This window comes from Venturia canescens, chromosome 5, assembly GCF_019457755.1.
Source record: "Venturia canescens isolate UGA chromosome 5, ASM1945775v1, whole genome shotgun sequence".
NCBI lineage: Eukaryota > Metazoa > Arthropoda > Insecta > Hymenoptera > Ichneumonidae > Venturia > Venturia canescens.
Window position 1 is genome coordinate 16,131,983 of NC_057425.1, and position 24,472 is coordinate 16,156,454.

Genomic DNA, 24,472 nt, shown 5'->3' on the forward strand with positions numbered 1-24,472 from the left:
AAAAAATATATATATTGTATGGGATATTTTTTTGTTCCTGGTGGTGTTGGAACGGACGCGAGGATAATGACGAGCTCATGACACGTAAAACGAAATATAAAAAGAACTTTATTATAACTAATAATTACAAAAACCAACTCTTCGGACCATTCGCGCGACGCTCGTCTTACGACTCTTAACGCATTAGCGACTCGATTACGACTACCTCTTTTGAAGCTCTCACGCGCGCTCTCGCGGCGATTGCCGAAAACGCTCGAACGATTGTTCGCTACCGTCGTCTTTTCCCGATTCCTACACTCGGCCGTCCTGAATCTCTTCATCCGCCCTCGGATGTAGCTCTCCGATGTCGCTTGCATCGTCCTCCGAATCTGCGTAGTCAACCCATGGTTTCATGTGATCGGCAGCTGTTGAAGTTTGTTTTGGGCCTTCGTGTTCTCCAACCTTTTGTACGAGATATCGATCGTTACGCAATACACGACTGATCTCGTATGGACCGAGAAATTTCGATGCAAATTTCAACCCTGGACCCTGCTGTGTCCTCTTGATAGCGACCAAGTCTCCCTCTTTATACGCTCTCGCTTCCTTTCGTTTTTTGTTGTAACCCCTTTTGTTTTCTTCTTGGATTTTCTGCAATCGTTCTTTCGCTTGACATCGTATCTCATCGCGCTCTTCTTCGAATGATGTGATGAATTCTTTTTCTACCATCTCTCGAAGTGACACGTCTTCTCGTAAACGCGGACGTACTCCAAGCATCACTTGGAAAGGCGTGGATCCTATGCTGCGATGAAAAGACGTATTTAGATACTGCTGCGCTAGGCCTAAGTATCGGAACCATTCTCCTGCTTTCGGCGCTGTCAACTTAGAGATCAGAGGAATTAATGTCCGATTAACTCTCTCGACTTGACCGTTTGCTCTGGGTATTCCCATCGTCGTCAAAATGTGTTCGATCTCTTCTTTCTTGCAGTAATCTTCGAACTCTTTGGCGGTAAACGCAGTACCGCGGTCGGATATTATCCTACGAGGATTACCAAAAATTGCAGCTTGCTTGCTCAGACGATCGATGACTTCGAGCGCTGTCGTAGATCTTGTTGCGTACAACCAAGTGAACTTCGTGAATCCATCAATGACGACCAAAATGTGTCTATAGCTCTTCTTCGTTGATGGTAAAGGACCGAGGTGGTCAATGTGGAAGGTATCCAATGGCGTGATCCCTTTCGCGATAGCGTTGAGATAACCTTCTTGTTTTCCCTGTTTGCGCTCTGCTACAATGCAGTCGACGCAATTTCGCATTAACTTTTCTAGTTTTTCGGGCAATCCTGGAATCCAATAGTCTTTCACTAAGATCGCTTCCGTCTTAGCCACTGGGTCCTCAGGGTAGTGAGGAAGTGGAGGGGGGATGCAGTGGTCCTGCTTGCGGCATTGGATAGATAAAAGTATATTCGAGGAAAAAAGAATTCGCTGATGCCCAAAAACAGATTTATGTTTCCTGCATAAAAAAGTCAGTTGAGACGAAAAGTGTTCTCAATTATTGGTATCCGTGACGAAGGAGACCCCTAATGCGAGATTTATGTATCCTGTGCTACATTCCTGAGATGGCAATGAGATTTCTTTGGGAAATGCGCCTGGATGGGTGTTTTGGATGGGCAATGACTGCTGCTCTTCATCCGGTAGACCGATACAGTGATCGCACATCTTCTTACCCGCATTATTCAACGATATTCGACTTCCGAGCCATCAACTTCCCTATGACGTTGGACCAGATTGGGAGATTGAAAAGATGAATAATCTCTCAATCAACGTCTATAGCGAGAACAAGGAAGTCATTTTACCAGTCCGTGTAAGCAAGGAGAAGAAGGAGCGGCACTTCAACTTGCTTTATATCGAAGACGTGTCGGGATGTGGAATCGGACACTTCGCGTGGATCAAGGATTTATCCCGGCTCGTCAACTCACAACTGAACATGAATGGGCACAAGAAATACATCTGTGATCGGTGAGTAAATTAATATAAACAACTGTAGTCATTTCTTTTTTTCACCATTATGATGAAATATTTAAAAAAGAATTTGAAATTATTATTGTTACAGATGCCTCCATTACTTCTCAACCATCGAAAAGCTGCAGTCCCATGAGGTGGATTGCGGTGTTATCAACGATTGTGCCGTTCGACTACCAGCTGAGAACGACAAATGGTTGAAGTTTACCAACGCGAATCGGAAGGAGCGTCTCCCGTTCGTGGTATACGCCGACCTCGAATGCATCCTGGAGAAAACCAGCGCTGAAGAGAGGGAGAAAAACAAAAACCAACATCATCGTGTCTTCAGCGTTGGATATTATGTAAAGTGCTCCTATGATGATTCGTTGTCGGGATATCACGAACGCCGAGGTGAGGACTGCGTGGAATGGTTCGTGGAAGAACTGAATTAATTAGCTTTGCGCGTTGAAAAATTCTTCTAACGAACGTTCCTATGAAAACATTGAGTCCGCAAGAGTGGAGAAAATTTCGGAAAGACAAAAAGTGTCATATTTGCGAGAAACCTTTTGTCGAGGGTGATGAGCGTGTCCGCGATCATTGCCACCTGACAGGACAATTCAGAGGTCCAGCTCATTCAGATTGCAATTTAAACTATCAAAACTCTTTTTTCATGCCAATAGTGTTTCATAATTTATTCGGTTATGACGCGCATTTTATAATAAAAGAAGTAGCAACTGCGTTCGCGGGGAAAGTTGATTTGCTCCCGATAACAAAAGAGAAGTACATCTCTTTCTCGAAAACTGTTCAAACATCTGAAGACACGCGGAAAAATATAAAATTACGTTTCATCGACTCTTTCAGATTTCTCAATACAAGTCTCGATAAACTAGCTTCATTTTTAACTGCGGACAAACTCTTAACCTTAAAATCACAATTTCAAGATTTAGACCATTTTCATTTATTAACACGAAAAGGTGTCTTTCCATACGAGTACATTGATAGTTTGGAAAAGTTGGATGAAACGGAGCTTCCACCGCGAGAAGCATTTTACAGCTCTTTAACTGATTCAACAGTTTCCGAAAAGGAGTATGCACATGCGAAAAATGTGTGGAGACGATTTTCAACGCGAACGCTCGGTGAATACAGCGATTTATACTTAAAGACTGACGTATTACTTTTAGCCGATATCTTTGAGAATTTCCGCGATACTTGCCTGAAAAATTACGGTCTTGACCCTGCGTTTTACTATACTCTCCCCGGATATACCTGGGATGCCATGATGAAATATACAAAGGTAAAGTTTGAATTGCTCACTGACATCGACATGGTATTGTTCGTGGAGAGAGGTATTCGAGGTGGTCTTAGTCAATGCTCCAAAAGACATGCTCGTGCCAATAACAAGTACATGAACTCATATGACCCATCTATTCCATCATCATACTTGATGTATTGTGATGTTAACAATTTGTATGGATGGGCAATGAGTCAACCATTGCCTTATGCAGATTTCGAATGGATTGAAGACATTGCAAACTTCAACATCGAGTCTCATCCATCTGACTCTGAAATTGGTTATATACTTGAAGTTGATCTGGAATATCCAAAACACTTGCACAATGCACATAGTGATTTGCCATTTTGTCCAACGCATGACAAACCTCCGGGCACGAAGCAAGAGAAGTTTCTTGCAACGGTGAATGCGAAAAAACGATATGTCATACATTATCGTGCATTACAGCAGTATTTGAAACATGGTTTGAAAATCACCAAAATACACAGAGTCTTGAAGTTTAAGCAATCTTCCTGTCTCAAAACATACATTGATTTGAATACGCAGTTTCGTACACGTGCGAAAAATGATTTTGAAAAAAATCTATTCAAATTAATGAATAATGCTGTATTTGGAAAAACCATGGAGGATGTTCGTAGTCACGTCCAAGTTAAACTGTTAACGCAATGGGCAGGTCGATATGGAGCAGAGGCTATGATCGCTAAACCTAACTTTCACAGTCGAAGTATTTTTGCGGAAAATTTAATCGCTGTAGAGTTGCGAAATCTCCAAGTTATGTTTAACAAACCGATATATGTTGGCATGTCTATTTTAGACATTTCAAAAACTTGTTTATATGAATTCCACCACGAGTTCATGATGCCGATGTATCAAAATAAATGTAAAGTCATGTATACGGATACTGATAGTTTAATTTACCATATTGAATGTGAAGATGTGTACGAGGAAATGAAATGTAATCTCGACAAATATGACACTAGTGACTATCCCCATGACAACATCTATGGTATACCGCTAGTCAACAAAAAGGTCCCGGGTCTCATGAAAGATGAAAACAATGGGGCCATAATGACTGAATTCGTTGGACTTAGATCGAAGATGTATGCGACGCGAGTTGAAGGTAAGAACGATGTTAAAAAAGCAAAAGGAGTAAAAAGTAATGTTGTTGCGAGAACCATAAGATTTGAGGATTACGTGACATGCCTTAATCAGCAGATCGAGATGAAACGTTCTCAATCTTCAATTCGCTCGACATTACACATTGTCTATACCATCACAGAGACAAAAATTGCTGTAAGTCCACACGATAACAAGCGGTATGTCATACCTGGAACGGTAGACACGTTGCCATGGGGCCATTACAGTATTCCTGAATTTCCAGAAGCTATGGAGTCATAGATCATACGAATGTGTGCTCATGAGTGTTAAAGACTGAGAGAATATATTTGTCCATTGAATGCGAAAAATTGTGAGAGTGAGAACTTGTTCTCAACATTTATACATTTTAATTAATTATACATTTATACATTGTAATAAAAATTCTGTAATGGAGGACTTTTCTCCTCAAAAATTTGTACATTTGGAATATATATATTTTGTAATTGATCTTAAATAAATTTTTTTGTGAAACTGTCATTCTTTTTCCTTCAATCTGCTCTTCGTGCGGAGAACTTGATTGGGAAAGGGTCGTAAAAATAAATCAGACTTTGAATTTTCCATCTTTATTGTTTACAAATAATTTTTATTTATCCAACTATTGTGTGCTTTGTCGAAACCTAGCCACTTTACAAACAACTGACTACCACGTTTCTTCAACACTTTTTCAATGAGATATATGTCGGGATATTTTGCTCGAAGCAGCTCTTGCTCGTGAAAGCCACCTGCGATGGGCTCATCTTGATGATCTTTTATATTATATGTAACTGGATTAGTTTTTCTCACTCGATATATTGTGAAAATTTCAGTTGTCCAGTTTGGTGTATAACCTTTTTCGAATACATTCTTAAATTTACTTATGCGCACTTTATCGCCGATTTTTAATTTTGCTTGGTTTTCTACTTCAGATCTATTGTATACATTGTGCAATAATTGTTTTTCATTCTCAGCGTTCACATCTTTCGGTTTCATTTTTATCGTACGATGTAATGTATCATTATATTTTATAATTAATGTATCGAGAATATCGATCCATTTCCAGTTTCCGCGAAAACTAAATTGAATCCACATTTTATTCTTAAGTGTACGATTGAAGCGCTCACAAATTGTTGCTTTCAAATTACTAAATGTAGAGTACAAGTGTATATTATACTTTTTCATCAAAGCCTTAAAGTTCATATTATAAAATTCTTTTCCTCGATCGACGTGAAGATTTTTCGGTATGCGTCCTTTGCTGAGAATCGACTCCATTGCAGCACTCACATCTTTTCCACTTTTACTCTTCAACGGTGCGGCCCAGGCGAATTTGGAGAATATATCGATGACGGTGAGGAGAAATTTATGGTTGGAGTTGTGTTGTGCACATGCAGACATATCTACAAGATCAGCTTGCCAAGTCTCATCCAGGCCACGTATATCCACATATCGACGTGGATAATTCCGCCGAGCTGGCTTATGCAGTTCTTCAACCACCGCAAGCTTCTTTTCACTCATTTTTTCTTCTCCCCCACGGTCCTCATTAATTGCAGAAGATAAGAGTCTGGAGGACTTTTGACTGACTTATCATTAGATGATCTCGTAAATACTTCATATCATCATGAAGTTCTGAGATTTCTCTCTTTATATTATCAATTTTTTCACGGAGATGGGCGAGCTCGGTTCTCACACGCTTTTCTGCTGCCGCCACATTTGATTTGCACTTTTGATTCGTTGTATGAGTCACACTATGAGTTATAGAATGAATGTGTTTACTGAATGAACCGAGTGTTACAACATCTCGAGCATTTACTGGCTCACCAACGTTGCTCAGTCGTTTTCGTTCCAAGTCGTAATGACCGTCCGATGTAATTTTGAATCCAGCACCTGGTTTACCCGGAGGACCTGCACCACGTCTACTCAACTTTCGTCCAAACACATCGACGCTCATGTAGGGAATGTGGATGAAAGCAAGCCATCACATGTTAATAAATGATTTCAGCTTCACGCAACTCCTCGATAATCGATATAATTTCATTCGAATGTGATGAATTTCCAGCAGCTTGCGATGCGAGCAATAAGCGAAGACGATCTACCAGCTCATTTGGATCATCCCAATGAACATAGTCGACAGAGGTATGCTTTCGTGCTACCTTATACTGAGGCAGAGCACCGCCTTTCTTATCGTTGCTACCGAGCATTTGGGATATATAATTTTTAAATTAACTATTTTTATCCTGACGTACCGCACCCGTGCGTTTATAAAATTTTTTATGAGCATTCATTGTGATAATAATTTTCTGATATTTCTCCAAGTCATTTGGTGTTACATATTTGAGTTCGGGCTCTTTTTTAAACAACAGTTCTACCAAGCCAATACTTTTGGGATACTTTTTATCTCCAACCACTATATGATCGAGTTCGAAATGAATTGGTGAATCACCAATCATTAATCTGTTTTGAGCGAGATTTCGTACTCCATACACGCCATCTAATCTTGTTTTGTTATTACTACGCAGTAAGCCCAGATATTCACGTATCAAATTATCAACATCTCCAGATGATTCCAAGTTATCATCGTCCTCATCATCATCTTCATGAATATCGTTCATTCTTAATTTTAGGTTTTTTCGTATATAAAACTAGTTCTTCTAATGGTTCAACAATCGGTTTAAGCACATCTTGCATTTTCTGCTGAGCACTATCACGTCCACTTTTCAACATTCGATGTTTTCGTCTGATTGCATCACTCGCCTTGGCAAGTTCACTCAATACAGTCGTCTCCTTTAAAAGTTCTTTGCGCTTCATATTGACACGAGTAAGTCAGACTTTAGACTGTCTTGTAAAATCCAGGGGAACAATTATTTATCATCATCATCATCGACAGTGAGGAAAGAATCAAATCCCCTTCTATATCTTCCAGCATTCAACTCACTGTCCTTGTCAATCGTGATGAATCCATACTTGTCCGATTTCCAACACTTGACACACAAATTTTTAAAACTTGCATAAGTCATATCCGTATTCACATGATCATTATATACATGCTTGAGGTTCATATCATCTTGTTTGAATAGCACTATAAAATTTGCATTGTCTCTCACGAGATGTTTTGGAATACGAGTATACGTCTGACAGAGATAAAAACTATCCACAATCTCGTGTCTTCCCATGGAAAAAAATGCTCTCACGTTGTCCTGTTTCTCACACGCTATATCGTCAAAGATGAATATGGAGTTTGGGCGAGCTTCACTAGGTGCCACAACTTGTTCATGCTCGTTAAATTGAAAAAATTCCACTCCTTTCACAGGTTTAAGCATTTGCTCGAGCAATCGATATTTTGGCTGCTTCAACGATTTCGAGTATAGATATATATTCTCAAATCTCAAACTATTTGGATGTATTAGGAGCGTGAGTAAGGCATTCGTTTTTCCACAATTCGAGGGGCCACAAAGTACGGCTCGAATGCTGTTAGGTAGTAAGTTTCCATGAGGCTTCTTCACACTACCCGCTCCAACAATAAATTCATCGAAATTTATTATGGGGAGTTGACCGCTCGAAACTTGTTTCTTCGACTTCATCTCGCATGCGACTGATTGAAAAAATCATATAAATGCAACTATATTATGTTGGAATAGTCAGTCGAGTTGTAACCACTGCAGAGTGATGATTATACATGATAAACCTGGTAAAGGTTTGGTAAACAGTATAATCAACAATCTTCCCGTGAAACTACATCTACCGGGCTATCAATATTGTGGACCTGGTATGAAATTGATCAAACGTTTTGCTCGTGGTGATCCTGGTATAAACGCGCTGGACGCTGCGTGTAAAGAACACGATATCGCATATTCGAAAAATCGTGAAAACTTGGAAGCACGACATCTGGCAGATAAAATTTTGGCTGAACAAGCCTGGCAACGTGTAACCTCGAAAGACGCAAGTCTTGGTGAAAGAGCAAGTGCTTGGGCCGTGACAAACATTATGAAGGCGAAAAAGAAATTTGGTCTAGGTATGAAACGAGTGACGAAAAAGACCAAAAAAAGTGTTTGTCTGAAAAAGATCATTAGTGCCGCAAAGAAAGCCATGATTCGTAGTGGTGACCCCCGTGAAATCGTCATGTCAGCATTGAAAGGTGCGCGTGACAGTGTTAAAGGTGTTAAAGTACGCACGCCTCGGGTTCTACCTGTACCTCACAAAATCGGCGGTTTATTGCCCTTCCTCGTACCCATCTTTGCCGGCCTTAGCGCCGTTGGTGCACTGTCTGGTGGAAGTGCTGCAATAGTCAAAGCTGTAAATGCTGCTCAAGCGGCTAAAAAGGAATTGGAGGAAAGTAAACGTCACAACCGAACACTCGAGGCCATCGCTTTGGGTAAAGGTTACATCTGAAACCATACAAACAGGGTTTGGGTCTTTACCTCGGGACAAAAAACGTATAATCACGCTATCACATCAACCACTCATCGACATCGATCTGCTAAAGTATGCGAGAGCCATGAAAATTCGTAACTTTCGTGGGGTTTTCATGCGTGACACTTTGCCTGAAAATGGACCACTCAAACAAGAATCAGCAATAGTGAATTTGGATGAAAATGTGGGCCTTGGGACACACTGGGTTGCATATAAAAAGAATGGTCAACGAGTCACATACTTTGACAGCTTCGGTAATCTCCCACCTCCACCCGAACTCATGAAATACTTCAATGTTGGTAGCGTGAAATATAATTATAAAAAGTATCAGGAATACGATACAATAATATGCGGGCATTTATGCTTGAAATTTTTGTGTGGACAACTAAATCGACGAGACAATTATGCACTATATAAATGAGGACTATGGAGCTGCGTGTTTAGTTCTAAATCTGCGAGCATCATGGATGATAGTTTGACGATCACCATTAATGGATCATCCTCCATACTCGAGGCACAATTTTTTCCACCCATCGAACTATCGCCCGACAAAAAATATACTCTTGGACTCGTCGAGCTGCTCACATTCAATTCGATTCCAAATATCGACATTGGTTGCAACGAATTTCACGGTGGAAATCATGTGGTGACCATTCCAACGGGCAGCTATGAAATTGAAGATATTGAAAAATATTTGAAAACTGAGTTGGCATCTAAAAACATACAAATTCAGCTTAAGCCGAATAATTATACGCTACGCAGTGAAATTGAGTGCAATCAATCGATTGATTTTACATCCAAAAATTCGATTGGACCTTTGCTGGGTTTTACGTTGTCGATTGGAGCCCAATAAAAGACATGTGTCCGATCTACCCGTGTCTATTCTCAAAGTGAACGCCATTCGAGTCGAGTGTAACATAACCACTGGTGCATCATCAACGGGCGAAAAGTTCATACAATTCACGAATTTTTCCCATCTGTACCGGCCGGCTATAAAATCATCGAAGTACCGTCGAGCGTCATTTATCTACCAATCACAACTCGTCGCATTGATAATATACAGCTTCGTATTGTCGATCAAGACGGAGATTTGATCAATTTCCGCGGTGAAGTCATCACCATAAGACTTCATATAAAATCTCAATGGGCATAATTTACAATCATCGTATTGGCAATATTAATAAGCCAACATGGGATCGCGAAAGCAGTCGTCGATCAACGCTCAAAGAGCTAACACCTCAAAACCTTCTACTATTGAAGAGTTTGGGTCTCAAAATTCGTGGAGTTCGCGTGTGAGAAATTATCTGCTTTGCTCGTTGTGCATCTGCTGCCTGCAATGGAGGAAGAAATCGTAAACATCCAGACACCTGTCATGTTTGATGAATCCATCATACATTATGAGGTTCATGCACATCAACCATACGCATCGTCAACATACAACAATAGTGATGAAATACGTATTTCAATCCAGCCTCAAGATTTATCAATTCTACCGAGTAAAAGTTCAATTCACATTTGTGGCAAACTGACAATGCCGGATGGTACAGTGTTAGCTGCAACGAATTTCGTTAACAATGCCATTTGTCATTTATTCGAGGAAGTGCGTTATGAACTTAACGCTGTTGAAATCGATCGTAATAAGAATGTGGGAATCACATCTCTTATGAAAGGATATCCATCTCATTCGTCGGCGAGAAGTACAATGCTTGAGAACACTGGTTGGGTCGATGTCGATGAGACGAAACCGATTGTGGACGCAGCAGGCAACTTTGACGTATGCATACCACTGAGCATGCTGCTGGGATTTGCTGAAGATTATCGAAAAATGGTGGTGAATGCAAAGCACGAATTGATTTTGACTAGATCACGTTCCGATGATAATGCAATAGTTCAACCAGCCGCTGAAGATTATAAAATTACACTACGAAAAATTGAATGGTTCGTTCCATACGTCGTTCCATACGGAAAATTCAACTGTTGAAATTCGTCGCCAAAGATACCCCAATTCCAATGAGTTTTCGTACGTGGGAATTGTATGAATATCCAATGTTACCGGCGACATCGAAACATGTGTGGTCAGTCAAGACATCAACGCAGCTGGAAAAACCTCGATATGTGATTCTGGCATTCCAAATAGGACGAAAGAATAATAAGAGGCAAAATGCGAGTAATTTTGATCATTGCAACGTTACTGATGTAAAATTATACTTGAATTCACAATGCTATCCTTATGGTAATATGAATTTGAATATAGAACAAAAGCAGTATGCAGTACTCTACGATATGTATACAAACTTTCAACCGATGTACTACAATAAGGAAGCCGAACCATGGCTTACAAAAGCGAATTTTCTCAAATTTGCACCTCTCATTGTGATTGACTACTCGAAGCAGAACGATTCTCTCAAGTCTGGACCTGTTGATGTGCGCCTCGAATTTGAAACAAGCACAAATATTCCAGCACAAACATGCGCATACCGCCTCATTCTACACGATCGCATCGTTGAATACAATCCAGTGAGTGGTGGGGTGAGAAAATTGGTATAAAACCGTACCATCAACTTCTTCGGCCAACAGTCATCATGGATTTTGTCATCGATCTACAAGGCTTCAAAGGACCCATCAATGAGTTTATACTCAAAGAAATTTCAATCATTCGTGCGGACGTGAAGAATGCTGAACCTCTCACACTTTTCTTCGCACCACCGTATGGATGGGATTCTCTGCCGACAAAGTATAAAACGACCAACAAATGGCTAGAACGTAATTTCCATGGATTATCATGGGATTTTGGTGTAATACCATACGATGTGGCAACAGGAATAATTCAAACTATCTTACGCGGCGCTCATATCATCTTCGTAAAAGGCTGCGAAAAGTCTTTATGGCTGACGAACTTTTTGGATCTGTCAACGGAGATTGTCGATTTGGAGACTTTGGACTGCCCATCGTTGAAAAAACTGCCGAAAAGTCCATCGAAATGCGACCATCACCACCACACCAACGAATCGAAATTTAATTGTGCAACGATGAATGTAAAATCTTTGAAAAGCTGGTTATATGTATATCATGCATTGTGCAAACGAGGGATTTTTGAATAAACAAAACATTTTTTTCCATATATGAGTGTGTGTGTTTTTTTTATTTTATATAATACTCTTCCTGATCATCCTCTTTCAACATTACTCACACTTCATCGAAGATTTACATATACTATTTACATTTTTTTTTCTATTTGTTGAGAAACATTAAACTTCTCTTTGACAAAATTTAATGGCCTTCAAATCGCCACCGAGATACTTCATATAAAGTTCCCCGTTATGAGCTGTTTCCAGGAGTTTCTTGAATGTAGCAGGATGCTGATCGAACGACGTTACGACTCGTGGCGGTAGGAATATGTTGAATTCATTCCTGATTTCGGCAACGTATCTTTTGCCCCACTTGGTGTTTGCGATCCTCACATCCGAGACGAGACTTCGAGCTCGTTCAACTTCTTAGTAGGAAGATATTCGGACTTTGCGATGATGTCGTTTATCTCGGCGAACTCCATTTTGCGATGAATATAGTTTTTTTGAGATTTTTCCACAAAGAGCAAGTCTTGCCTCAACTTTACGAAGACGTGAAGTGATGCTTTTTTCTTCTGGACTCTGCTATTTGTAGTTTTTCCATCTATCCCTACCCCAAAACTGAATCATCCCCTTCCACACGCTTTCAAACAGGTTTAAACGTGATCTATATTGTGATCGATGCAGTCTCCTCCGGTGGTTCTTTTTCTGTACAGGCTCAGACGGGTCATCTCTTTGATTCCGCCGACGTTATGAACACGTGCATTCTAAACTTGTTTAAACACGTTCAGAGCATTTCCTGCAATTTCGACGTTGCGGAGCCGGACCGTCAATATGATCGTCCATCGATGATACATTCCAATGTTCAACGCAACGACGTAATAATGCAATCTCACTATCGGATTTGTAATATTCGGGTAAACGATCTCACAGAATATCTGTATATTCACTAAAACATTGTTTAAAGACGGTAGGAGATATAATTTGGAGTTCCTCCGATGTCATTTCACAGGGATTTTTTATGCGTAGAGTCGTATAGATATTCACAAGTCGTTCCATTATGTGACATCTTTCACAATCTCGACGTTTAGGTCTACAAGAATCAATATGCGTATGTAGCTAGGGTTGATTAAAATGATCGTAGCACAATTGATATGATTGCACTTCACTATCACACTGCAAATACTTGGGTAAACGATTCCATAAAACAGGAATGAATGCACTATAATACTTCAAAAGCAAAGCCTTCGGTAATGATTCAAGTTCATTTGCTGTTAATGCCAATGGATGTTTCGCCGGGTGGATAGCATACATACTTGCACATCTTTCCATCTCGACCTCGACTTCAGAAATGATACAATTTTTTTTTTATTCCAATCTGTTTTAAATATTTCCCTCCCCACTTTCATCATTAGAATTTCCCTTCTACTACCCCCAAATCATTTCATGATATATTTTTTTAATACTCTGCCCCCCCCTAAAAACCCATTAAGTGGTCAAGATAAATCTGGTTTGAGAAAAGTTGCGTGGGTGGGCATTTCCGTAGAAAGTTTTCGAAACACATTTTTTTCGGTGTCAGTAAATCTCAGTTAGTTACACCATGATCGATATTCGACATACTTCGAATGTCATAAATTTGATTATGAATTTCATGGGTAGTTTGAAGTGGTTGAAAAAAACTTCCGCTCCTTTTCGTTCCTCACTCACAGGTCATCGCGGGTCCTTAGATTTTTTGTTCCCGCAGTAGAAGTTTTTTTGCTGGAAAAGTTCAGTTGTACATTTTCTAATTTTTTGGTGGAAAGTCGTTGGAGGGGATTCAATGCTCGCCATTAGTTGAAGTGTTAGAGTATGCGGAATCCTCCCTCTTGTTCTGTTTTTCTACGAAGAGTTAAAAGGGTATTTTTCTCATGAGGAAGATCATTCTGCGCTTAACAAGTCTTCACCGACTCATCACAGTTTTTTTCGAAGTTCGGGAAAAAATATAAAAGTCAAAAAAATGTGTTTTATCGAAATTGTCGACCTCGCGATTGAGGAGTGTGGTGGTGATGTTGATAGCGAGGTCGTGTCGATTGACCTCGCTATGAGTGATATGGCGGAAAGTGCATATAACACTGAGGATGATTTGGCTCTCTATGAAGAGTTTGAACCATGGGTGAGGCTCCTGCGGCCAGTGATTATATTATTGACGCGGATGAAGTGCAGGGGCCAACTATCGTCGACCTCGGGAACGATAGCGAAATAGAGTTGTGGAGGAATGAGGATAATTTATCCTTCAATTCGTGGGAATTTGAATCCAGTCAAAGTGTGTATGCGACGTCACCCGAAGATTCCCGCTTAGAAATGATGCGGCGTCTGGAATCAGTTGTAACACCGATGACCGAGATATGCCGCATTAAGTCATTCTATGCGGATGATCGGGAAAATTGGGTTTGCACAGGCTGCTATGCACGGAACCCGGAAGTATATAGGGCCGTCACCGCCCATTTTACACACATGAGGGGGGCGTATGACGTCCTGGATGATCGGTGGTGCTGCAACTGCGAGAGGCCCCTATCTCTATTCATCGCCCAGGAGATGTGCCGCATATGCATGCACTGGTAAGTCATTTATTTTATATTCAATATTATTGATATTAGAAAAAATTATAAATTTTTGGGGGTATTGTTTTTTTCTGTTGCAGATATTACGAAATAGTTTTTAATATTAATTATAAGATAATATATGTGAAAAAAAAAATTGGTTTATATAGCATTTAATTAGTATGAAAAAAATATGTATCTAGATATAAGAATAAATAAGAGTGTTTTTTTAAATCTCGCTTAATAGTAGTACCCCTCCCGCATCGCCTCCAGTCTCGCCCTCTGACCATCCCCTCCGTACGCCTTCCCCCTCCACATTCCCTGGACCCCTGCCCCGCAACAGACCCTGCGCCGGACCCTTCCCCGCGCTCCCCCGTCCCCGCACCCCCCTGAGATCCCTGGTCCAGCTCTCTCCTAGCTTCTCTTTGGTCACGGAGTCCGATAATTAAGATCATCTTCGGCAAGAGCACTTTAAAAAGAAAATTCCGTTCAATCTGATATACCGGAAACATAAATCAATCATTGGAGGGTGTAAAAAAATCTTTTGTCTCTTCAAAGTGCCACCGCACCCCCGCTGTGCGAGAACCTTCCCCTCCACATGCCGCGCAGCCCCGCAACGGTCCCCGCTCCCCCCTGAGAGCCCCATGGTTTAGAACTGGCATAGCCTTACTACTCGTATGTCGTCGTCAACTTCCTTGAAGAGAACTCCTCCACGTATAACGTATCCCGTCTTCGATCCGTTCTCGATGTTTTCGATCATTTTCTTCAAATCTTTGTCTTCACGCTGCGCTTTCTTCAGTCTTGCCGCTAGACCGTCTTCACGTTCGTCGATCAGCAGGCAAGTAGGCAGCGGATTCCTACTTAGAGCGTCTACGTGCGGCATGTTTCGTCCTGGGCGATGTTCGATTTTATAATTAAAATCTTCCAAGTAAAAAGCCCATCGTGCTATGCGCAAACAAATGTCTTTCTTTTTCATCGTAAGCGCAAACGCGCGACACTCAGTTACAATCTTGAATTCTATCCCTAACAGATAAACTCGAAACTTCTTCAGAGATTTTGCGATCGCCAAGCATTCTAGTTCGTAACTGAAGTATTTTTCTTCAGCCGCGCTGGTCTTGCCGCTTGCGAAATATACTGGATGCCACTTGTCGTCGTCTGCGTTCTTTTGAATTAGTACCGCGCCATATCTGTGTTTTGACACGTCTGTATGCAATTCGGTTTCAGCGTTCACCTTGTACAAATTCAAAACTGGGCGGGTTGTTAACGCGACTTTTAAATTCTCAAAAGTATTTCTTTCGTCGTCTTTAAATCGGAATTCTACACCGGTTTTCAAAAGACTTGTCAGCGGACGAGCTATCAAAGAATATTTGGGAATAAATTTTCGAAAATAACCTGTAAGCCCCAAAAAGGATTGAACTTGTTTGACACTTGTTAATTCCGGAAACTTACGCACGGCTTCTGTCTTTCGTTCTGACGGTCGTACTTGCCCTTGACTAATCACGTGACCCAAAAATTCTACTTCGCGCTGCAAAAAACTGCATTTTGACCATTTACAAATCAAACCCGCTTCGCTCGCAACTCGAAACACACGTTCGAGGTTCTCGATTCCACTCGCATCGTCTTCCGAGGGAATTATCAAATCGTCCATATACGTTAGTACAACGCGCTCTTTAATCAGTTCTCGGAAAACGGCGTTGATAAATTTTTGAAAAGCTGCAGGTGAGTTACAAAGTCCGAACGGAACTCTGCAAAATTCATATTGTCCGTCGGGGACAATAAACGAATAAACGAAGTCCTACTCGCTTCTTCAACTTGGACATGGAAAAATCCATTCCGCAAATCTAACGTCGTGAAAACTTTCGCGCCTTGTAACAGATCAAGCTGATCTTCGATAAGCGGGAGTGGGTAGCGATCTTTAATAATCTTTTGGTTTAACAATCGATAATCGACGCATAAACGACTCGAACCATCCTTTTTCTTAACTACGACTATCGGACTTGCATAATCGGAATGCGATTCGCGGACGATCCCGTCTAACATCCACTCCTGTATTTGTTCGTTTACTTCGCGCTTTTCCGCTTCGCCTAGTCTACGCGCTCGCTGATATATCGGAACGTCGTCTTTCAAAACAATTGTCATGCTAACCCCCACTTCGCGTCGTCTTTCCGGCTTGTACTCTTCAATCATACTCGCAATCTTATCTCGATTTTCGCGCACACAAATATTTGACAAATCAGCTGTGTCGTTGTTTGCTTCGATCGCTTGGATTCGCAAAATTTCGGGCACACTCACACTCTCGTCATTCACATCGTTTAACGGTTCAATCTTACAAATACCACGAAATTGGACAAGTTTAACGCGATTGAGAAAATCGGTATCAATCAGGAGTTTGTGGTCTAACAACTCTTCTTTGACCACGCACAACCGAACCTCGTACTCATGATCATCAATTTCCATTGTCGCGTTAAGGAACCCGACAGTCTCATTTACTTCTTTCCCGACGCCACGGAATGGCGTCGGTTCGCCCACGAGCTTCGGTTTACCCAACTCGACGTACTGATCTTCTCGAATAATCGTAATATCGCTCGCAGTGTCGATAATCGCATCTACAATTATTCCGTTCACTACAACACGTTTCGCTTGCTTTTGGTTTTTCGCCGAAATGTCTGCAAGTGCGCACGTCTTCTTCGTCTCACTCGCACCGGGACATGCCGCCGCGATATGCCCGAACTTTTCGCACTTGAAACACTTTCGACCCAATTCTTTCGACGGACACTTTGGGCTTACGTGATCTCGCTCACCGCAATTAAAACAGCGTTGTGTGACAGCTCGATCTTTTTTATTCGCACTTGACACTGTTTCGCGCTTCTCGCTCGATCGGTTCGGTTCACTTTTCGCCGGTGTCTTCGTCGCACTTTGTTTGTTTTCGCTTTTTGCCGCACTTCTTGTCGTGTCGCTGCGATCACGCAGTGATATCTCCTCGAAGGCCTGGAGAAGATCTGCTTTCTTCGTAAATCCGTGAATGCGCGCGGTGTCGCGCAGGTTACAATCTGGAATACCATCAACGATATATTGCAATATCTCATCGTCAGACAACCCCAGCTGATTCGCTAAGATTGTTTTCTCGTGCGCATAATTGTTGAAGGTCTCCGTCTTCTTCCACGTACGCTCCTCAAAATGTCGTCTCACAGTGATTTTGTTTGAGCGTTGGAAAAACATTCCACGCAGCTCGCGTAACAAATCGTTCGTCGTCATTTAGTTGTGTTCGGGCTTAGAGTGGAACCATTCTAACGCCCTCTCTTTCAGCCTCTACCCGATTAATATTTTCGTTGCATCCTCGTCTAGTCGATACGCTTCTTTCAGGAAAAGCACTTGTCTTTCCCATCTTTCGTATGCTTCGGTGTTTCCGTCGAAGAAACTCAGCAAATCTGCAAACATCTGCAGACTCATGCGCATGGGGCCCTGATCGTTGTGAACAAGCGTCCTGCTAGAGCTCACTGTGGGCGCTTGTTGCCCGCTCGGCGTGTCTCGAGCCTCGTTGTTCGCCTGCCTCATGTGCGCCATCTCGAGTTCTCGTCGTAGCAACGCGACTTCGCGTTCGGCGAGTTCTTTTTCTTTCTTGTACAGCTCCATCATATATTGTGTCGAAGCGGCACCTTCGTCGTTTTCGTCTTGCTTCGTTTCGAAATGCTCTCCGCCTTCTTCCAGAGTCGACATATCGAAACCTTCGGCTATCGACAAACGTAATAACAATTCGGCTTTAACCCAAACAAACCCAAACAAACTGTCGATAGGTTTAAAGACGCCAACGCTTCTTTCAAAACTTTTGTTGTACATTTCTTCGGGTCTATCATCTTGTTGTTACTACCTTTGCTTTTCACTCTAACTCGTTGCACTTTCTCGAACGTTCGTACGCGTGTTTACACTGAGCGCGCTTCGTGCGACCTCTACGTGTCCTCTGTGCGTCTTCGGCGTTACACTGTACGTACGACACACGATTGCTATCGCGTTTCAACATGTTCGATCTCGTCTTCGTCTATGCGTCGTAACCGTCTTTTGCATTTCGTCTTTTTTCGTCTATAGTCTTTCTTCTTTTATTCTTTCGTCTTTCGTCTTTCGTTTTTATTCTTTTCGTCTTTCGTCTTTCGTCTTTATTCTTTGCGTCTTACGTTTGTCGTCTTTCGTCTTTTCGTCTTTCGTCTTTATTTGGCACTTCTCTAAACCGTCGCCATACTTTCACGCGTTATCCCGGACGAGCCCCCAAATTTATGGGATATTATTTTGTTCCTGGTGGTGTTGGAACGGACGCGAGGATAATGACGAGCTCATGACAGGTAAAACGAAATATGAAAAGAACTTTATTATAACTAATAATTACAAAAACCAATTCTTCGGACCATTCGCGCGACGCTCGTCTTACGACTTCTTTTGACGCATTAGCGACTCGATTACGACTAACTCTTTTGAAGCTCTCACGCGCGTTCTCGCGGCGATTGCCGAAAACGCTCGAACGATTGTTCGCTACCGTCGTCTTTTCCCGATTCCTACAATTGTTTACCAAGTCCACCAGAATTCGCAATTTTCACATATGTTTATTGAATTCTAATGCTAGCAATTTTTATTTCATTAAAAAACGTGCCTCCAAGGACTTTTTGCAGCAATCTTTTCCATTCATATTATCATACCCAGAGATAGAAAGTTGACGCACCCACGTCGATGCACAAAATTTTCAAACTCTGCATGTAGCCACCAAGATTCAACCGGACAAAAGAAAAAGTATGAAGTGCGTCAAAACCAACAGAATTGCTTACTTTTTAATATGAGCATTGCATTTTGAAAACATGACTTCTTATGCCATTAATAAACAGGCCATTGCTGAATTTTTGTAACATTCATCATTATTTTTTATTATTGATTACTATTTATAATCTATATCCAAATTCTGTAATTCATGTATAATTTTTATTATTAGTACATATCCATATTCCATAATTAACAATAGGAAGTAAGTAACTAGCATGCATGTCAATACACAGAATTTTCCAAGTTTGCAAGTATCCGCTGCGATTTAGTCATCTAAATTTTGATACAGACAGAAAAAATTACCACCGACTCATAAAATTTATTATGCCAAAACTCAAAGGATAAAAGACAGCACACTTGAAAGTGAACAGAACTCATCATTGTTTCATGTATCTTCATTCATATATTTCAGTTGGAACCAAAAAGTGAAAAGATTGGCACATGCACTTACCGCTTCGTAGGAATATCAAAGTTCATAGGTACTCGCTGCGTACCAGTAATAAAAACTTTGATGCTATGGGGCAAAACACTTTAAAATTACCCGAACCACATTTTTGAAACTTATTATGGCATATTCAAGAAATAAAGTGACAGATACACTGCATGTTGAAGTAAATCAAATAGTGTAATTTAGTATGTCTCCATGGTTATACATAGACAAAACATTTAATCACATCCAAAAATGACTCACACACACATGAATTTTTTAATCCATAATGCCAGTCGTAAACATGGTCTGGAAATACTCCATATACATGTCGCTTCATCATGTTGTTAAACTTAAGAGGTGTTCATTGCATTTGAAAGATACAAATTTTGATATTACGAAAAATAAGCAACCAATGACTTATTGAAATAAATTTCCAAACTCATCATGCAACAATTCAAGTCAATATCTATGTATTTACATGGCCCAAAGATTTTTTCAAACTCGAGTTTATAAACAAGCAATCATGAAAACTTTTTGTTATGAGTTTTCCAATTTATTGAAATCAACATAAGGAAACAGAAATACGAATGTCACTCGAATTGTCTAAAGAAAGAATAGAAATTGATATGGATACACTGTAAAAGCTAAGGAGGTGGGAAAAAGGGCCCGGTGAATACAACCAAACTGAATGAAAGAAAATATGACAACAATACATTGGATTAGACACGTTTCCTTGACCAAAGATTTTCAGAATTTATTTAAATTCTTTTATATACAACCACGCATATTTTTTCTTTAATGTAATTACACAACATAAAATCAAGAGACTCGGTAGAGTCTCGAGACAAGTACATTGACAGCCCTGTCGTCTGCTGGCCCGAGGCTCTCGCCGAGTATACTTTCTCTGAATAAAACGATTCGCCGTGATGGGGGTAAAATTGGCAAGTGATTTTTTTTAATTACTGAAGTTATGAGTCATCTGAGGCTTTGAAAATTGAACTTTCAGCTAATTAAGAAATTCTCTTTGGATTGTGCCCAAAATCAACATGATCGGTGGCGTAATTGCTGAGAAAAAACTTTGCACGGACTCAAGATTATGCAAAAGTTACTGACACATCACGAGTTTGACGTATACGTATACGCGTTTTGACGTAGTTAATGGTAGTAGAGTTGTTGCCTCCACGCATTGTGATTGGCTCAACGATATCGGCTCCTCCAGCTGCTAGGCCGACCGCGGGTGGGGCTCAAGAGTTAGAAGGCCTAAAATAGCGAACAGGAATTCTGTATATCTATATATGCGTTATACAGAATGCCTGTTCGCCATTTTAGGCTTTCTAACTTTTGAGTCTTACCCCGACTGCGCTCAGACTCCGTGAATATTATCAAGAGACTCGGTAGAGTCTCGGGACAAGTACATTGACAGCCCTGTCGTCTGCTGGCCCGAGACTCTCGCCGAGACTATACTTTCTCTGAATAAAACGATTCGCCGTGGTGGGGGTAAAATTGGCATGTGATTTTATTGAATTACGAAGCTCAGGAGCCAATTAGCAACTTGAACATTGAAGTTTAAGCCAATTGAGTAATTCTCTTTCGTTTCCGCCCTAAATCAGCATGATCGGTGTTGTAATTGCTGAGAAAAAACTTTGCACGGGCTCAAGATTATGCAAAAGTTACCAACACATTCAAGAATTTATGCGTCTGTATTTATAAACACCATCAAAGGCACTTTGATGCTCTCGAGTTTCATATTCGTTGGATCTGACGACATCCATTTTTAGACGTTGTGATTGGTTGTTGAAATTAGTTGTTGATCATTGGAAATCTGACGTCAACTTCAGAACGTAGCACACGGCGCAGCACAGCTGGTAACAGCAGTCATAAATTCGATCGATATTACATATATATATATATGTACAAACCATGTGTCAGTTTTTGATCGCAGGAACAGAGTTTCGACATTACGAAGTGCGTGCGGGATAAATAAAAAAATAATTTTCGTCATCTAAAGAAGTGCATATTACTATTTATTTTGTTAAAATTTGTGATCTATTAAACCGGTATCAAAGCGGCCGCGTAAATGTAGTCTGTGATGTGTGCGTGAAAAAGAATATAAAAAATGCGCGATGCATATTTCAACGAAAGTTTTCAAGATTTCATTATTTCGTTCGATTGGAAATAAGTGTTGACTGAAATAATCCTTCAATTAAACCAGATTACGAGAAATACTGTCCAGTGCGAATATATCGTCACTGGCGTGGTTATATATCATGTGTAAATAGGTTATACATACGAATAAATAGAACAAAAACACACGGAACTGTTAGAATGATATTAGAAACTTTACTTGAATAAATGCTTTCTAATTTATTTCTTGTGTCATCATTATTTTTAAACATCCCCATATTTTGCTTGATATTCAGTTTGGCTCTGCCCTCTCCGATCCTTGTTTTCACCCCATCAGTTTGCAGCGGATCGATACATATTATTAATTCGTTCCCTAATATGTGTTCTATGATTTTCTACTCCTTCATGATGATTGTAGTAACATGATTCGAGAGGTTTCTAACCATGATCTTGAATTGCACATTTTTTGAAGCAGATTTTCAAAAAAAAATCTGGTCTTGGTATAGTGTGTAGTTATTCTTTTCCCATTAGGTCTGTCGAGTGATAAATTTGGAAACTTTTCCAGAAAGCCTTTGGATGCTTTTTTTGCTAATGATATGAAAAGTCGTATCTTAGGAATGTGGTATGCAAACACAAATTTTGATAACAAAACTTATAGAATGACATGTATGTTGAGTATTTCCACTTTGCAAACTACAAATATGGAATTATTATAAAAAAAATTCATTCCAATAAGTCTACTGTTGCTCAGTTTTGGATGCGATCAAATATGATGCCTACCAACATCCCCAGAAACTTACAGAATTGCTGAATGCAATGTGCGCTATGTCATTTTAATGTAACATCATGACTTTTGACAACTCTTCATTATAATGCTGTAGATTCGGATCATTAAAATACTGCAAAAATCTGCATTCTATACAATTTAAATACTGTGCCATTCATTTTACATTTTGACTCTAACTGTAACATCTATATGAAGTAAAAAATTGATTATAAAAGTCTTCAGTTGCTCATTTATGGATAGATTTGAAATTGCTGTCTTCGAAGCTCATTGCGCAGATACATTGAACCGCAGCAGATACCTGCGAACTCTCAAATTTCTGTGGATAAATATATATGCGACGGATCACCCCTTATCTTTGATTATGGTAATATGTAATGGAACTTGGTTCGGCAAGTTTTTAAGTGTTCCTTTTCAAATAGTATTGAAGTTTGTTTGACTCATATACAGCGAATACTTCCAAACTTTGATATTTCTGTGTTGCAGCATGTGTGCCAATCATTCAAATCATTTCCTCCAACCGTATCATGTAATCTAGAAAATTCATCACAAAAGTCTTCCGCATTTCTAGATACTTCAATTTTCCTCTTTCTACTCCATTGTGAGTTTTCGAATTTCTAAATTAATTTCTGAATTGTCCTGAAATGGTTTTTCTCCAAAACCAATGCGGGTACCTTAAACGTCTTTGAGTTCTGTTGCTTTGTTGAATTAAGTTCGCTTAGTTTTTTTTGCTGCTTTGAGTTCTGGCATAATAAATGTTAGAAGTTTTCGGGTACTTTTTTTCAGCAACTATCAAACTGTGGATAATTAGACCTCAGCGGCCACTTACAAACTTTGGAAATATATTTGATTGAGGGCACGTTTTGGATGAAATGAAATCTCTAGATTCAGAATGCAAAAGCGACATTTAAAGTGGGCAAATCTGTTGGATTTTTAGTGTTTTGAATTTGATCTATCTTTCATTTGAATTTTGAAGAAAAGGGATAAATAAAATCTGTTCTATTAAGGAAATCTTTACATCAGTTCTTTCTTGGTATGAAGACTTGGAAAAAATCGCCAAAGGCCAAGGACAGACAGGTGACGAAATATTTTCAGTACAATTTTGACGAAAAATAGATCTTTTGTCGCGGAAACCAACGTTATAAGCCGAAAATCATATTACAGCCCACGAGACGCATTTCTTCACTCTCTTGGGTTCCTATTACACAAAACATATTAGAAGATAAGGGGGAAAATCACCAACGTTGAAGAAGAAACCAGTGCCGAAATATTTCCAGTACAATTTTGACGAAAAATAGGTCCTTTTTCGTGGAAACCAAAAATATAAACCGAAATTCATTTCGCGGGCCTCATCCTGGATTCCTCCATGCTGTTGAGTTCCTAATAGCCATAACATATTAGAGTATAAGGAAAAAAATCGCCAAAGTTCAAGAGCAGACTTGTGACGAAATATTTTCACTACAATTTTTACGAAAAATTGGTCTTTTATGGTGGAAACCAACTTTATAAGCCGGACATCGTACCTAGGGAAAATAAGATTGGGAAAAGTACATTGAAGGTCCCTTATTTGCCTATAATTTCATGAAAAAGATTATCCCATAAAAAATGTTCGTATGAGAATGGAATCTATAAAACTGTACTAAGCAAATAATTCATAGAAATTTATACTAAAATCCTATAACCGTCATAACATAAATGAGGAACTTTTGAGAAAAAAGGCGTGATATCAAACCATAAACTTCCCCTAGGGAAAAAAAGGTTAGGACAAGTACATTGATGGTCTCTTGTTTCTGGATGACATAGAAAAAAGATTTAGAACCAGGAAAAAAATTCTATAAAAATAATAAACGAAAAATTGAAAAGTTCAAAAAAATTCAACAA

At 39.9% G+C, this 24,472-nt stretch overlaps 1 protein-coding gene across 1 annotated transcript; it reads right to left on the reverse strand.

The window, feature by feature from the left end:
- Positions 1-291: 291 nt before the first annotated feature.
- LOC122410917 (uncharacterized) lies at positions 292-1,692 on the reverse strand. The gene is made up of 2 exons (XM_043419381.1): positions 1,552-1,692; positions 292-1,407 (listed from the first exon to the last, which is right to left on the reverse strand). Exons 1-2 carry the CDS (start codon positions 1,690-1,692, stop codon positions 292-294), a joined length of 1,257 nt encoding a protein of 418 aa, XP_043275316.1.
- Between the last annotated feature and the right edge of the window lie 22,780 nt (positions 1,693-24,472).

What these genes read in the sequence shown, in the direction of transcription:
- LOC122410917 (XM_043419381.1), bottom strand. Translation starts at nt 1,692, where the DNA reads ATGTGCGATCACTGTATCGGTCTACCGGATGAAGAGCAGCAGTCATTG. An exon ending in ACATAAATCTCGCATTAGGG is followed by an intron (nt 1,408 to 1,551) that starts GTCTCCTTCGTC and finishes TGCCGCAAGCAG; the next exon opens with GACCACTGCATCCCCCCTCC.